Source organism: Lottia gigantea, assembly GCF_000327385.1.
Source record: "Lottia gigantea unplaced genomic scaffold LOTGIsca_9, whole genome shotgun sequence".
In the NCBI taxonomy this organism is placed as follows: Eukaryota; Metazoa; Mollusca; class Gastropoda; family Lottiidae; genus Lottia; species Lottia gigantea.
In genome coordinates, this window is record NW_008710950.1 from 2991845 (window position 1) to 3010767 (window position 18923).

General features: G+C 30.8%; 1 protein-coding gene across 1 annotated transcript in view; it reads right to left on the bottom strand.

Annotated features, from left to right (window-relative positions):
- Positions 1 to 7243, bottom strand: part of LOTGIDRAFT_229818 (hypothetical protein) — a gene marked incomplete at both ends in the record, with an annotated part of 16092 nt that extends 8849 nt beyond the window's left edge. Inside the window, 8 exons of the mRNA XM_009068346.1 lie at positions 125 to 176; positions 322 to 392; positions 657 to 813; positions 928 to 996; positions 1501 to 1569; positions 5161 to 5186; positions 6168 to 6331; positions 7185 to 7243. Of these exons, the coding sequence (XP_009066594.1) occupies positions 125 to 176; positions 322 to 392; positions 657 to 813; positions 928 to 996; positions 1501 to 1569; positions 5161 to 5186; positions 6168 to 6331; positions 7185 to 7243 (667 nt within the window). The remainder of the gene's footprint in view (positions 1 to 124; positions 177 to 321; positions 393 to 656; positions 814 to 927; positions 997 to 1500; positions 1570 to 5160; positions 5187 to 6167; positions 6332 to 7184) is intronic.
- Between the last annotated feature and the right edge of the window lie 11680 nt (positions 7244 to 18923).

Consider the following 18923-nt stretch of genomic DNA (forward strand, 5'->3'; position numbering starts at 1 on the left):
AAAGATCCACATTCATTCCTTAAATAAACAGAAAAACCCTGTGTACACTTATATATAAACCACTACGCGGATTTATACAGTGTGCACAGGTTTTGTTTAATTCCTTAATTAATTCACTATTTACCTGATGCTGATTGCTTATTCTTGAATTCTGCAAGTTTATTCTGATTCTTGTCCTACAAAAATCATAGAAAGTCTGCTATACTTGTTCTTCATTCAGTTAAACCATAACAGCTTTCAGAAGTTGCAAAAAAGTTCATTTTACTAGTAGAAACATGTTCAAACAAAAGTTATTGGTTAGATCTAAACTATAAAACTCACCATGATAGAGATAGTAATAGGTCTTTTAACCACATTATAATTACTGTCTATAGCAAATGTCCTGATCTTAACTGAAATAGTTATACAATTTATACATTGTTAAATTCTCGGAAAAAAATAAAACGCAAGTTTATAATAATTGCGATATATATTTTAAATTTGATATTAACTTAAATTTTGAATCCGTAGTTTGGATGGTTTGTAATTTGATTTACATGATGTGTGATACCTTGGCTTAAAACTGGTTTAATCTTTCAGGACTATCATTGTTCTAATGTATATGATTTATCTCAAAATAATCTTTTCATTTTACTAGCTTTGTGTAAATTACTTACTGACTTGGTTTGGTTTGTAAATAGCTTTATCAGTCTGTATAAGTACCAACACATCATTTCTCACTCTTTCTACTGTAGTTGTATTGACAAAAGAGTTACCACCATCAGTACCACTTATAGTTAAATTATACATACCATCATCAACACTAGCACCAACCTACATATAGAAATATACAAAATACATTCATATTGTATTATATCACTATCGCCAACCTACATAATATAGAAATATACAAAATACAAATACATTCATCTTTTCTTATATCACTACCACCAACATACATATAGAAATATACAATATACAAATACATTCATCTTGTATTATATCACTACCACCAACCTACATAATATAGAAATATACAAAATACAAATACATTCATCTTGTATTATATCACTACCACCAACCTACATAATATAGAAATATACAAAATACAAATACATTCATCTTTTCTTATATCACTACCACCAACCTACATAATATAGAAATATACAAAATACAAATACATTCATCTTGTATTATATCACTATCGCCAACCTACATATAGAAATATACAAAATATAAATACATCCATCTTGTATTATATCACTTCCACCAACCTACATATAGAAAAATACAATATACAAATACATTCATCTTGTATTATATCACTACCACCAACCTACATATAGAAATATACAAAATACAAATACATTCATCTTTTCTTATATCACTACCACCAACCTACATAATATAGAAATATACAAAATACAAATACATTCATCTTGTATTATATCACTACCACCAACCTACATAATATAGAAATATACAAAATACAAATACATTCATCTTTTCTTATATCACTACCACCAACATACATATAGAAAAATACAATATACAAATACATTCATCTTTTCTTATATCACTACCACCAACCTACATATAGAAATATACAAAATACAAATACATTCATCTTGTATTATATCACTACCACCAACATACATATAGAAATATACAAAATACAAATACATTCATCTTTTATTATATCACTATCACCAACATACATAATATAGAAATATACAAAATACAAATACATTCATCTTTTATTATATCACTTCCACCAACCTACATATAGAAATATACAAAATACAAATACATTCATCTTGTATTATATCACTTCCACCAACCTACATATAGAAAAATACAAAATACAAATATATTTATCTTTTCTTATATCACTACCACCAACCTACATAATATAGAAATATACAAAATACAAATACATTCATCTTTTCTTATATCACTACCACCAACCTACATAATATAGAAATATACAAAATACAAATACATTCATCTTTTATTATATCACTACCACCAACCTACATATAGAAATATACAATATACAAATACATCTATCTTTTCTTATATCACTACCACCAAAATTTACATTATACATCGTACAATACAAATAGTATGGAATCAATTAGAGTGAACAGACCAGCTCTGTTCAGATAAAAGGAAGTACAGTATATTCTGCATAATCCGACATACACTGGGACCGCAAAAGTGTCAGGAAACCTAAGAAGGAAATCAATCGGGACCAGAAAATGATGTCGGATTAGGCAGAATGTCGGAAAACTCAGATGTCGGATATAACAGAGTACACTGTACTATTAACTGTTACAAAAAAATTCCAAGGTAAAACATGAATGAATGAATGAATTCTTAAAATGTTAAAGTTTGTCCAGATTAAATGGAGTTTTGTGTATATATACTAAAATTACATTTAAACTGCATCTTATTCAAATGTAAAAATAAAATGAAAGTTTTACATCCTACTTTGTATCCATGTGATTGGGCCAATGAAGATAGGCAACACCATGCAGTGCCCAATGAGAGAAAGGACAACAATGATTGCCAACTTTTTCAAGGTTGCTAGCAATAATCTAACTCATTGAGCCACTGCAGCTTTTGCATGTAGTTCAAGCTAAATAGAGGTTAGGGTGGTTGAAAAGAAATCAGTTAAATAGAATAAGTTCACTCTTATTTGGTACATATAGGGCAATAACCGTGTTGTGAAATAATTCACTTTATACACTTCAAAAACATACTAACATGGAGAATAATACACCATAATCTTCATATTTTCAATCTTTATGGATTTTAATTTATAGTTATATAATAATAAATATGTAGAGATAAACAGGATAAAGATTTAAAAAGTAGCCAAGAGATATGTCAAACTGATACATATCTTCTAAATATTCTAAATATTGCTTCTTCAATTTCTTGTAACCAAAGTCACATCTAGTAACACTATATCTCCTTATCAGATTTATTTAACAAAATCACCGGTTTACGCATGTATTATTAACTCCCTAATTATCATGTATTTCATGAACAATATTATATGTTATCAAAATATATTTTGGATTATATCACATTAACTTTTCAAAGATAGCTTGCCAAGCAGCTGTCAGAAATGATAAAACAGTCTTTAGTGACTAAAGTATGAATTTTCTTATATTTAAGAAATTTAATATTAATATCAATAACCCAAATACATCAAATTATCACATCAATATACATGATCACACCATGTTTCATTAAAATCAATTGAAAACTGTAATCTCTAATGTGTTCACAAACAAATTTTGACACGTTTTTCCTAAGTCAAGTCAAGGGCAATAACTCAAAAACTGTTCATTGAAAGAACATCATATTCGAAGTTGACCAAGATCTCATCAATATAAATGATCACACCAAATTTTATTAAAATCAGTTGAAAACTGTAGTCTCTATTGTGTTCACAAGAAATGTTGACAGACCGACAGACTGACGGACCGACGGACCGACGGACCGGGGGCGACGGCAATATACGTCCACATTTCCATGTGGGCGTATAACAAAAGCCAAACAAATTCTAAACTTGACTTGAAGGATGTGGATTGTACTTTAGAAATGTTTATGTGAAATTTAATTTTAATATCAAAATCAACATCAATGATCAATTTCACAGTTGATTATAAAGAATAATAAATATAAACATCAAAATTGTGGTTAACTTTCAGTTGATTGATCTTAATATAATCATATTATTGCCTTTTTTTTAATTCTTTACAACCACAGAAAATATTTTAATGAACTTTATTTCCTTAAGAGAGAGATGGAAAGCAGTTTTAATTAAAAGGAAGCATGTAGATAAATTGTCATTGGTTATTTCTCTTGTGACGTCTTGTACTGGCCTACACTATCCTCCAACATCCTGTCTTTCAACAGGCTATTGAATTTATTTGAATTTATTCGAAGGGACAGGTTCCCCAAGTGTTTGACTAATTGTATCATATTCTCAGAAAAGGGAATTTTGCAAGCTAAGCTAATCAGTAATAGCTCGAAATTTGACCCTTTAAGTACATGTTTGTTCTGAATTATCAACGTGCAAAATTGACGACTCATCTTTTTCTTAAGACACCATATATAGATATAGAAATAGAAAGTGAAATTCCTAGTTTGAGGTATTTTTGAGGGAATTGTGCGAATTTAGTACATTTCGAGTACTGGAGTACTATTTACATATTTTCCTGAATCACCCATCCCCCCCACCCCCCGAAATGGCAATCCTGTCCCTTTGAGCGTGGCAACTTCTCTGTTTTCTCTGCAAACAGCTGATTAAAGTGGTAGTGTAAGCTAATAAACAGGGTTAATTTGATATATCTATAATGTAATTCTTGTGTCGAGACTTGAAATTATGTAAATAGTGAGATAAATCCGATTTTATTGGCTATTTCACATAGATTTACAGACAAAGACTATACCAATTTTTCTTTTTTCATTTTCATGTAAAAACAATAGAAATTAAATTCATTACAACTTAAAATAGACAGAGATTGTGTCCTCCCATTATATATCTCAATTGTTTCGTCAGGTACATTTACTATTATTTCAATCAGAGTTCCTGTTTCCTCGTTACATTGTCTCATTTGTAACAAAAGTTACATTGTTTTATTGTAATAATCATTCTCAATCTCCTTTTCCTTTATCCTAATATTTGTGTTTTCAAATCTTTTTTAACCACTTTAAAAGTTTAAATTAAATAAATGAACATTAGTTCATACCTATTTAACAAAGGGTACTAGGTTTATGTCTTTTATAAACCAAATCTTTCCGAAAGAATGCTATATATCTTGTAAAAAAATTATCACATAGATATAAACAGCATAAATACTTTTCTAAATACTATCCCTTTAATAAATTGATATAAAAAAATTAAATTCAAATTAATTTGACCAACTGACTTGCTGGATATTAATTTTCGTGATCCTGGAATTCAATTAATAAATTTGATCAGATGGCGTAAAGGAAATTAAAGTTGTGATTCTTGAATTCATTTGGAATAATTTGATCAGCTGGCTTGATGGAAATAACAGTTGTGATCCTTGAATTCATTACAATTGATATGATCAGTTGACTTGATGGAAATAAAAATTGTTGCAGGCTACAAATATTTTAATTAAAAAATGAACTCACCTGAAAGTTCAACAGTGTTGTATCACCTAGAAAATAAATAACATATCATGAATATTTTAATGTTAACGCCAATGTTCAATATTACTATTTATATATACTTTTATCTATATATATATAAACATGTAAATTGTCATGTAATTTTTCATTAAAATTGGAACAAAATTTGAGTATCTTTTGCGTCTCTAATCCAATTTTGATGTGTTATAGCAAGGTCAAAGGCAGTACCTTCTTAACATAATTCTTAAAAAACACAAGGAAATGTAACACTCAAACAAATCTATACATATCAATGTCAAATCTTGACCATATTTGCTTAGTCAATGGTAATAAATTAAAAAAACCTACATCAAAATCATACCAAAATTTAATTGATCCAACAAATTATCCATCCAAATATACATTATGATATGAATAGAAAATTCAATCAAAATCTAATGAAATCTGAAAGTCTGCTAGAAATGTCACATGGATATAAGAAAGTTGAAAAGTTTAAAAGCAAAAGCAATCTATCTGATCTTGATGAATCTTGGTATACATATTAGGCATATTGATAATATCACTTTCAAGTTATGATGATTTTCAAGTGAAAAGTTTTGTGTTTTAAGACCTTGACATAAAAAAAAATTGTCAAATTAGGCTTGTCAAAGCATTATGCTATCAAGTAGTAACTAATTACACATTGGCATGTGATATTTCACTTAGTAATTGTCCTGGGGTTATTAAAAATCTTTCAAAATTTAAGATCGATTCATTTACAGGATTTTGAGGGAAACCCTATAATATTGTAAATTGATGAGAAATCGATATGTTCAGGTTTTGAACTACAAATGCATTATGAATTTCTTTATCAACAAAAATACAAATTTTCTTATCTATTATGGCAACATCTGAAAGTTGATGTATGTTACCTTGCTTGGTAAGAACCTGTTGTTCAAAATTGTCTTAGCTCAAGTTAACAATGTTCATGATAAATGTTGAATTAAGACTGTTAGAAGATATGAACATACCATTATTCACGTTTCCAGTAGCAGTAATTCTGGTATTGGTTTGTGGTTTAATACTCTTTAATTCACCAGTTAATTGTACAATATTATTCATACCTTCCACTCCAACAGATACCTTATAATCTTCACCAGCTCGGAAACTCTTTGGTGCCAATACTAAATAGCCACTAAAATAGAAATACAGGCCATGGGGGTATTATGGTGTATTGTGACAAGTCTCAATGAAAGCACTATCCTGATAGTTCAATGCTGGTGTTTTGAGTCTAACTATCACTTGTATAATCCTTTTAAGTATAATTCAAACCAGAAATTTTAATTTCCATTTCCATCTTCACTGGTTTTTCCCCCTGCCTAAATATTGCAATTGCTTAATAACAAGATGAAATACAAGGTGTGTATTATCTAGCTCTTACATCACTTTGATTGGGTCTGTATTAAAAATTCGGCGCATTTTATATTGGAAAATTGACACCATTGCATCAAATTTGAGTATATAACTCTAGAACTTAACCACCCTCTACATGATGAGAAATCTCAAGAAAACAAGAGTCCTCGATATAATTTTCAAATACAGATTTTGGTCTTCATCTTTGGTCATATTTTTCAAGGATATATCTCCTATACATCCAAGTAATTGTGTTCATAAATTATATATGCGAATGTCCAAAAGCAACTTTAGGATGGTTGGGTAAAAAATTTACAGTTTGTGTAATAAACCTATTTGACATTAGATTAAGGAATAAAACGATTTTTTTAGCATTGTCTCCAACAGACTTGGTCAAGGTCAACATTTCATTGTATTAAACTTGGCCAGGAAATATCACAAGTGTGTTAAAATTCAACCTAAATAATGACATTACTGGTATATGTTTATGTTGGTTTAGTTAAATTTTGATAGGAAAAGGTGGGCAATGAGAAAGGAAATCTAAACTAAATTCCATAAATACACATTCTGGCAACTGTGTGAAAACATCATAGAAGTGAATTGTTCATCTAATCTCAGAAAAAATGAAATCTTACCACTCGAAACTGGGTAGACATAGCAACAATGCCAAACCATACAAAAGTGGCTTGGTCATTTTTGTTATTTTCTTATGACTTTTTTTCTGTATTCTTGTTCGATAGTCAATGTTTCTGAAAAGATAAAAACATACTGCTATAATAAAAATAGACTTGAATGCATTAGCATACAAATATGGAATAAGACAATAGAATCAAAGCAAACTGTATTTATCTCAAGTATAAAAATAACATCTCTTCGTACTTGTAACTTTTTCATTGATGATTAGTATCTTATAACATCTACTTTTATAATATGAAATAGGAGAATTATTAATAAGTTAACATTATATATATGACTACATTCAAAAGAAATCAATATTGAAACAATAGTTTGTGATATCTTGTTTCTGAAACTTAAAGTCAAAAATGTCAATACCCTAACAAAATTGATGTAAAAGCCTTTTATTTCTACAAAACAAACAAAATCCATCGGCTAACAATTGACTATAACTCATGCATGTCTAGTGTTTCCTTAAATCTTTTATGTAACTTTTGTGTTCACAAACTTATTTTGACATTTTTTGTATTCAATCTGGAAAAGAGGATAGTCAATAGAACAGCAAACTAACAACCAAATTTCTAGTCCAGTTATTTAACACAACAGATAATCAAGGATAAAAAAGAATTGGAAATGTTGCTGTGCTAATTGTTAAATGGAAAAAATCATGCTTGGACAGTAGAAATGGAAATGGTCTTATTAACCCACATTAAACTAAGCCCACTACACTTCGTTATGTGAGCGTGAATTAGATTAGTGGCAATTGAATCACAATGTACGGTCACGTTGCCGATGCCCTTTTGAAGAGATAACACATTCTTTCCTTGTTAATATTCCAAAGTAAGGTTTGATTTCTCAATCTTACTCAATTCTGTACTGTACATATTCATCAAAATATGTAATGGCACACCACTTTCGTTTTGTTTATATTCTCAAACATTTGTATTGATTCGCTGAAATTTGCTACCAATAAAATATGACCAATTTTGATTGGACAAAATTTAGCTATGCATATGTAATTTTCTGACATGTGTTACCACGGCCCTGAGGAAGTATGACGAATGGAGCATTATGCTCAATTCCTTTTATACACTTGATCAATCCTTTCTAAATGCAGCTGGGAAATACAGCCAATACATTGATAATGCATCCATAGAAGACAATGAAATCAAAACTTTTCTTAAAAATCTGATATTATGCTACATACCTGAGAAGGCTTGAATTTTTTTCGTCAATATTTTGAATCTTGTAAACTCCTTATGACATATTTGACCAAGCTCTGACTTTTAATTGCAGTTAATATGAACTATCATTATATATACATGTACATAACCAGTTATTAAGATGTACTAATTAATTTCTTACTCTGATAACAATTTATTAAAGGTTTACATCTGTCAAACTAATGTCGTGTCTGGTACAGAAAGTGTGGTCAGTACAGTATGCCATCTATTAGTTATAATATGTCAAGATAAAGAGCACTATGATATATCAGGTGATAAACTCATTAAATTCTTGTTATTCAAGACTTCTACACTAAAACATCAACATAAGAACCATAAGAACATAAGGTTTATATTAAAAAAAAACCTAATGATACATTTTGTCCGGCACAATTCAATTTGTATCGGACATTTGAAATTTTGTACCGGACATGAAAAATACGATATTTTCAATTGAAAAGGAAGGATATCTATTTATATCAGCCAATGAATTTCCTACTTTCATTATTTTTCTACTTTTGGTTTTAAGAATACTTGCACTAATCATAACATACAGCTTATTTCAAACCTTGTCTGAAGATTTACATAATATATTCAAGATTAAAATCAACCCCCAAAATGGCTCACCTGTCCCTTTAACATCGCAAAAGTACCTTCAGCTGTTGGAAATTGATAAAGATGTCTCTCATCAGCTTTTGGAAAAGTAATGTACAAAATTAAGCAAAATAATCGCAAACACCTAGCTCCCTTTATAATCAACCCTTTTAAACCATATTCAGGCAGATCAAGTGTATACATAGAAGTAAATAGCACTTTTAAAAATCTTTTCATGCATGATTTACACTGTTTTTAATAATAACAATTATGCATAAGGCCATATGAAAATCAAACTATGTTGTACAAATATGTAGAAAGTATGTAGGACTGAATAGAAATAAAGTCAAAAGGTGACTTTTGGTTCAATGTTCTTCTTTACATCTTCAAGCATTTTAGCTCAGTTATTAGTATAAAAATAACTAAATAAACCATCGACCATAACAATTGTGATTGTAAAAACTTTTATCTTTATGCAGGTATATATATATAAAAATTATTTTAATCTCACCATATATCCAACTGGGTTATTGATATTTAAAGCCAAGCCTAAATGTTCCAGACCAATAACAGGTTTTAGCATATAAAGAAACCCTATTTATCAAAACCTTTTACAGTTTTGCCTATTGAGAATTGAGAAGTTTGTCTTTTACATGACCTAAATATTTTTTGTCAAGAAAAAATAAAGCGCACTTTTCATGAAAACATCAAATTTCACACATTTACTTCTCTGCATAGAAAAAAACAACATATCTTTCAAAATTTTTAGACCTTCATCCTTTAACTGTTCAGAAAACAGTTTTATCTGGGAATAATCATTGAGGCTTAATTATATCATAAATAATATGTCTGTTTTTTACTATACATATTAACTTAAAACTGATAAGTAAACAAATTTTAGGTGAATAAATAAATTTCTGGAAGAGATTTTAAAACATCTTTTTAAACAATTATAGTCATATATTCATATACAATAATGTATAATAACAAAATTATGTATATGGTTGGACTTTTCATACCTAACCTCTTTTTGGTATTATTTATTTAAACGTTTAATATCACATCATATGGAAATGTAATGGTTTTAAATTTGAACTTTTTGCACTTTATCCCCTTTGTTCAACTATAATATATATTTCAATAGCCCATTATCATTTCATACCAAGATACAAGAGTTCAAAATATAAACTAGTGTTAAGAGTGAAGAAGTTCCTAAAAACTTGTATGTAAAGCACTGGCCAAGGTCACAAATAAAGAGATAAATGTTCAATACAAGATAAGGTGAAGTTAGCATAGTTAGTATTAAGTTAAAAAAACAACCACAAGTAATCTACAATAACCAAAAGTCTATAATATGAAAGTTTTCTTGTTACCAGTTCTAAAAGAAAAGAGTATGAATAGGTTCTGGAAAGATAAACATCTATATATAAAGATTAGAATAGATTATACTTAATGAGCTAGAAAATAGAGAGGGGGGTCAAGTATTATTGGATTCAATGGGATCGAGTCTACCACGGACCAGAAAATTACTAAGGTTTTTATTGCGCTTATAGGCAATTACAAGTCGTTTGGTATATACATTCGGAAATCTGTTCTGTAATTCACTGTAATACTGTTTGACGATGGATGAGGTTTTGGCAGCTGTATGATTAAAGGTGGCAACAAATGGAATCATTTGATTATCATGCTGGATGTTAAGTCCATTTGGAGCCACTGTTTGGAGTTGATCCATCCAGTAGCTTTCTCTCTGTAATCGTTTGGTTTTTGGTTTGATAAGATCAGAGTCAGGAATTGATTCAATAGGCATGATAAGTAGGTCTTCAATGGAATCGTCAGGTAAATTAAAATGATCAGAAATTGGTCTTTTTTTGCTATGAATTATATCAAAGCGATGGCCGCTAAATCGAGTTCGCAACGCGTTCTGGTTTTCGCCAACGTATTGTTTGTCACATTTTTTACACGAAATTAGGTAAATGATATTTTTATCCGTACACGTGAGACGTTCTTTAATTTCAAATATTTTTCCGTTTTTTTTATTTTGAAAATAATGAGACATATGTAAAAAGAAATGTATTTGATGATAGATCTGTATAATTTTGATCTATATATACCCTTGCTTAATTAATCAATTATTATATAAGCTTACATCAAATAACAACTATTTAAGGTTTTAGTGTGAATCTATTTCATGATCATGACAACTGATGTGTAAAACAACATGATTGTAGAAGCCTAATCTTTACAGTTATGCACCATTTGAAGCAAGAATGTAAACAACATTTTTATAAGTAGCAAAACTGGTTTTAAATGCTTTAAGTTATTATGATAGATAACTGACAGTCACCATTTGCCTGAAGGTAAAAATATATCATAAAAATTGTTATTAAAAATATCTTATATATTATCTATTTACAAATAACTCTATTAGTTCAAACAATAATTTTCATACACAAACATCCCCTTTCAGTGCATATATTTCAATTCTTGCAAAAACATGAAAAATAGGAAAACTTGCCGGTAAAGCAAGGTCTGAATGCTTTTACTACATGTTTATCAGAACAATCAGTTATTTCTTAATAAGCAATCATAAATCTATAGTACAAGTTTTAGATATTAAAAATATAGGATGTATATTATGCCAATGTCACTGTAATTGTATTGTAATAAACATATGAAAATTAATTCATTCTTCCTTAACACAAAAATCATCTACATCACACTTCAAATCTCCAGAGTGTTCTATAAGACTTCTTGTAACATATACACAGATACACAATATAACAAGATGTTCAAAAACTTACTGTTTTCAACTCCAATTCCTGTACTACAATGAATAAAACACAAGTTGTTTGATTAAACCAAAGATGAAGGTATAGTCTAGATCAATATGGATTGAATTAGAAAACCTGTCAAACTTGGTGATGTGTGGAGGTCAATATAGTACTGTATTTTTACAACCTTCAACTATGAAGCTTAAAGTAAATATAACAACTGGCTTTAGGATTTAACTGAATTAGGTTGTAATAATAGGAGTCGGTCACTAGATATGACCATTCATCACTAGATATGACCATTCAGAACTAGCCGTGATTCAATCAAAAAGCAAATTGTATGTATTATATGGCCACCTCACGTGCATTTCCAATTATCTGGCAGAATATAAACATTGAATACAAATAGAACAGGATGTACATATACAAGTAACCAATAGAAATATATAGATGAGAGCTATCTGTACCAATGTCAAATTGTCTCATCTACTATAAGATCAAGGCTGGTTGTTTTTTTTTAACATGTAGAGGAGATTTTCTCATATTCAAGATTACATGAATTCAGAGCTTATATACTATACTTAAATATACACTAAATATTCAATATCTGTTATCCTTTGTTTTCAACTTGGATTTTTCATATTTTAGGCCAAGTTTTACTAAGTTGTCGCAGCTTTGGACCGAACGTTCCGTTCCTGAGGTGGACGCTCTTACCACTAGGTTGAATGGGACGGTCAAAATGTGTGTTATTTTCACTATTCCTTACTGCACATGAATTAGAAAAGTCTTTTATATTAACTTTGTAATTGTCGTACCTTGGTTCAGTTTTAAAACATTTATTTAAAACTAGTCTTGTTTCTACAGGCATAATAATTTATATGTAAGTTCAATTGTCACGGTCAATAATAGTCATTTTGATATTTCTGTAAATTAAACAATTTATCTATTCAGAGAATTATAATCATAAATATCTGATGGCCCAATTCTACTGATGCTGTCGGGAGGGTTGATCCTATAATCCGATCCAACAAGAGGCTATGTCAAGCAGTGGTTGGATGGGGGAGTAAATGCCCCGAGATATATCGTAATTGATAATATGGTAATTGCTTTATCAATTACAGGGGGTAAATGTAACTGTGAAATTACAATATGCCCAATTTCCTTGTTCCCTTATTACTGTGACCAAAATACCTTGTGCCTGAATTACTGTGACCAAAATACCTTGTGCCCTTATTACTGTGACAAAAATACCTTGTGCCTGAATTACTGTGACCATAATACCTTGTGCCTGTATTACTTGCCCAAATACCGTGCTGTATTACTGTGACCATATTTCCGGTGACCAAATTTCCTGTTACCTTGCACCAGACTGGCTGAAAAGTTCTCAACCCAACCGTGAAGGACCAGTACCAAATCAACAGACCTTATTCAGCCTCGTTTTTGAGGCAGTGTGAAAGTGAGGTTCATAACGTAATTTATGTCATCTATTTGAAAAGATGGCAACATCATATGAAGGAAAAGCCTATGTGACATCACTAAACACCTGATCAACAGCGAGAAAAGATGCCCTTTCTCAGAAATAGGTAAAAGTAAAAGTCATTTGAAAGTATCATTAAGTAGCTTAATCAAATCCAAATTTAATGATGTTAAATATTATTTGATTCGAGTTAGTGGGAGAAGGAGGCTTTAAAGATGTCAAGGTGGCAGCTTTATGCAGTGACACAATGTTACGTTAAGGTTTATGGTAGGTTCATACACTTTTACCAGTATTCTGTTAGGCCTAGATGCCAGTCATGTAGAAATCATCTTCAGATCAGTCACATTTAAAAAGGTCATTCATAGCGGAAATTACATCGCAATTACTAGGATAATGGCAGCTCTTTTAATTTAGGGAAACCAGTTTCATCCCTGGTATTCATTAAATGATTGTACATGTTGGTGGCAAAAGTTTGTTTAAATCTGATTGGGATATCCCACTTAGAACTTAGAACTTTGTAGCAAACCCTCGTAAGAACAAAAATTCACAAAGAAATAAGATTGCTCTGTGAATTTTTATCCAAGAAGAAAAGAAAAGTAAACATAATTTGTTTACTGTATAAAGTTGGGGAGGGTTTTTATTTAGATCATCAAGTTAAACAAGGTTTAGTTTGAGCGAGTTAGTGAGTATGTACATATTCTATAAATTATGCTCTACTTTCAATCCTTCAAAACCTGTAACTTTCAACCATTTTAATAGTTTTACTTTGACTTTCATATATTGGCAATAGAATAGCATCATTTGTATTACCCCTTAGACTCATCTGTCATCATATGCATTGCTTATCTGTAAAGTGATATTAAGCCGAAACCAATTCATTTTCATACTTTCTCAGTTTTGATTTCATCAAAAAAAAATTTTTTTTTAATAATTGGATTTTTTTAAAGTCTTTTTAGCTGAGTGGAGCTGATTTTATGGAAATTAAACAAGAAAATAACTTGGTCTGTCATAAATTAATCATCTTTATTGAAAACATAGCATGCATGCCAAGTTAAATATCTCAGATGACAGTTAATATGCTAAATCTATTTGTATCATAATTTATAAATAATTATCTATCCTTGTCCTGTGTGTTTCATTTCATAAACCACAAAAATTGAACAATAAATTAGTCATAATAGTCATCTCAATATATTTGAATACATTCAATTCCCTTACCAATCATGTTTATGCATTTCTGGATTACTGAAATCGGTTTAAATAAAAAAATCAAAAGGGTTCTCCAAAATGACAAAAATTTCATGAAATATTAGATTTGAGCATGTTTGAAATTTCATAACCATAGACCACTCTGCATTGATGAGCATTTATTACCTTGGGAAAACAAAACATAACTTTGTTGATGGATGGACTGATAACAGCTTCTTATACGTGCAAGTATATCCGAAATCCTAAAAAAAAAGCTTTGTTCCACCAACTCTTTGGTCTCCTTCCATTTATTATAAGAAATATATTACATATGTAGGTTTTGAGCTAATGCGTAAAAGGCCATGGTACATTTTTTCAAAATAGTTCGGGTTTGAGTTCATCCATACAATACCAGAATGCGGTCACTATTGATCTGTTTATTTATTGAATAGAATCAGTTTATATAAGAAAGGTGATTATACTATTTATTCTACATTATCTATTATACTGAAACTTACATTATTACCCAATAAATAACATTTCTCAACTAAAAAATATGAGAATAGTGACATGAATAAGACATGATTTACCAGTGACATTAATGTTGTTATTTAACTATACAATAGATCATTAAAGACCACCTAGCACATACCAGTACTTATTTTGTCACATTATAATATATCTTGAAATTACCTACATCATAAATGTCTTCAATATGTATTTAAAGACTAACTCTAATTTGAAATTGCACTCTATCTTAAACAATTCCTAATCTTGCCATGGTTACTAAAAATTTGTGTTATAATAGTATACCATACTGTGACAGCATAATATTCCCTAATGATCTGTCTTAGAGTTGGGCCAAATAAGATTTTTTTGTGATTAGAAATTTTTTTCATGACAGGTTCAAATATCATGACAGAAAACGTCCGAAGTATTTCGAAAACTGATCAGCATAAAATTACTGATTGAATTTAAGAATAAATTGATGAGGTTGGTCATCGTTTAAACAGTTAGCTCTGCTCAAATCTCATGATATAGCCTTTTTCAGGTCTGATATGACAGATATTGTTACAATAATATTTCAACTGTATACCGATATAGGAAAAATGCCATCATATCATATCGTCCTTTTTTTTTCTCATACTGGTTTTTAGCATCAAAATATATTTTCGAGAAGATTTCTAAAAATGTTACTTGAAGAAAGGAAATATATAAGAGATAATTTTAAAAAAAAACATAAATATTAAATAATGGAACACAATTTTATGGTATGACATTATAAATACAATAAAAATGTGCAAATAAATCTTTAAAAAAAAAAGTCATAAGTAAAGTATTGTGAGAAATGAAACTGATTACCTTACACCAGTGGCCCACGTAAACAGACTAAAACTAGTATAGTTCAACTATTTATATTATATATAACAATTACCAGGTATTGCGTAGTGTTATCGTACCAAGTACATCTTTACACTATTCACTACACTGTTTCACGATATATTATTTACAGTACAAATATAGATCCACTCAACTGAAACCAACTATTAAACATAAGCATCTTTCAGTAAATTAATCCAAATTATTTCATGGTCAAAACTAATATATATTTTTTAAATTCTGAAGAACTTAATATTTGAAAATTAGACAATTATTTTACATTTTAATGCTGCTGAAAATTGCATAATAAATGCAAACAAAACCATATTTATTTTATTTTTTCTAATTCTGTCAATGGTTATTTAATTTAATGAGGTCAGGATAAAGACTTTGGAGATGAACCTGAAAATTTAAGTTCAGAAAATACTATCCTATTGAAACTTCTCAATTACCTGTTCTCAAAGATTCAGATATTTGTAACCCTTCATATGTTACATTACTAATTAAAGGAACAGGTTCGCCATCCTTTTTTTTCTAGGTACACACCAAAATCTGGAGAAATGTGTCCCTTAAGGAAAGTTTAAACTAAAGAAATCCAGCAATGAACACCAAAGCTAGCTAACAAAATTACATATTAGCTACTTGTTAAGTTTACAAGGCAGCAGAACAATCCTGAATTGTTGATTGTTGCATGTCAGGCACCTTATAATTCCATGTAAAATGAAAGAGACCTAAAAGACATAAAACTGCTTGCATGAAGGGACATCCCGCTTTTTTGTGGGTCGAAAAGGGAATTAATGATCTTTTTCCGTTCCGCAAAATACAGATAACAATAATAATAATAATAATAAAATTAAGCCTGGCCTTTTTACAATTTTGATCAGGGGTATAAATCTGTATTTTGCAGAACAGAACATGATTTAGTCTTGTTCCGTTATGTTGCGTTTCGCAAAATACAAATAGCCTAATATTAACAAGTTTCATCAAAATCTGTCAAGAATTGGGCCTTCTAGAGTGTTTACAGGCTAAAACTTGGAACGCGTTTTTAAGAAACAGGGCAATAACTCATACTAAATATTTTTCGACCCTTCTGATTTTCGATAGGGTTCATCCTCGGTTGATAAAAAACAATCACACCAAGTTTCGTCAAAATCCATAAAGAATTGTGCATACTTGAGTTTTAACGAGCGCTTGTGGATGGAGGGCTTGATGCCTATTACGCTTCCCCCCCCCCTTCATGTGAGCATATGAAAGTGGAATACCCCTTTAAAAGACATAAAACTGCAACAAACAAACAAGCGGGGGAAGACTGGTGGATAAGATTCAAGTCCAGAAACAATCTTGCTAAGTCCAGAGGCAATGTCTTTGGCCAGAGCCAATGCATTTATTGTTCAGTTGTCAATCAGTTTCCTAGGGTTAATTATATAGATCACTAAATCAGGGAAGCTCCAGCTAGTACCATCACTGTGCTACAAGATGTGGTTGGATGGATTTAGAAGATGAAAAAATGAAGCGAGTTTTACGTCTTACTTTAGCCTGCCCATTATTGATTTCCAACCGTCAAGGGATCGTTAACATAGTACACAGGGCCTCGGTTTATTGTCCCAATTTTTCCATGTCAGCCCCTCTTACCTGCATCACTGGCAGGGGGAAACCGGTTTAAAAAATCCGTAGGCATTATCTCAACCTATGCCAGAGGCAATGTCTTTGGCCAGAGCCACTGCATTTATTGTTCAGTTGTCAATCAGTTTCCTAGGGTTAATTATATAGATCACTAAATCAGGGAAGCTCCAGCTAGTACCATCACTGTGCTACAAGATGTGGTTGGATGGATTTAGAAGATGAAAAAATGAAACGAGTTTTACGTCTTACTTTAGCCTGCCCATTATTGATTTCCAACCGTCAAGGGATCGTTAACATAGTACACAGGGCCTCGGTTTATTGTCCCAATTTTTCCATGTCAGCCCCTCTTACCTGCATCACTGGCAGGGGGAAACCGGTTTGAAAAATCCGTAGGCCTATGCCAGGGAAGCTCCTGTCCCCCCACCCCCCCCCCCCCCCCCCCCCCCCCCACACACCCCTTAGAAGCAACAGGCCTGAAACCAAAGCGCAACAGCAAATCAAAATAAGATTCCCAATCCGATAGTCATTTATTCAGGACTCAAATCAATTCATGAAAGTGGTAAACCATGTCCGACCATTATACATTAATTACATTATAGGATAGATACAGTAAAACTAATGTGGTCTGACTTTGTGGTGTATTCAATACTAATAGCCTACTTGTATCATATTGTATGTATGTCTGAGCATGAAGATGATATAGGCATACACTAGATTCTATCAAAATTACAAGAAGAGATGTTGATAGACATCTATGATAGAGGACAATTAACAAAACAGTACGAATACCTTGAAAAAAGGACTAACTAATTAAATACCTTCTCACTCACTTTATTTGACGATTTCTTAGTAATCGGCTGGAATCAAGCTGGCGGACACTTTTAACCCTACCATCACAAAAGACAAGGTGGCAGACACTTCAGAAAATGCTACGAAAATCACCGGCCAAGTAGGCGCAACTATGATTATGCCAATGAGCGACGTGATCGATACAAGGAAAATTACTATAACACATTGACAACATTGAGGTTTGTAATTTGTCAGTCTAATTAAAATGAGATCAAACTTTCCTTCCATTTTTATTTGATTTTATTTTTAATATAGCCATTTCAGTTAGGCTCTGTAGACTGGCCTCTTAAACATTCGTCACAATATTCTTTGAACCTAATCTGTGTGTCCATAATTATCCGCGATTGAATGTTGAAATGACGACTCGTCAATTTGAGATACTGTGTGATATATAGAAATATAGAAAAACGCACACACAAGGGCAATAACTCGGAAACGGTTGATTCGATTATTACCAATTTCTAACTTGACCGAGATCTCATCATGCATATCTAGTTTCATCAATATTGGATCAAAACTGTAGTCTATATCGTGCCTGCAAGCCGAATTTGACAAGTGTTTACTAAGTCAAGGGCAATAACTCGGAAACCCTTC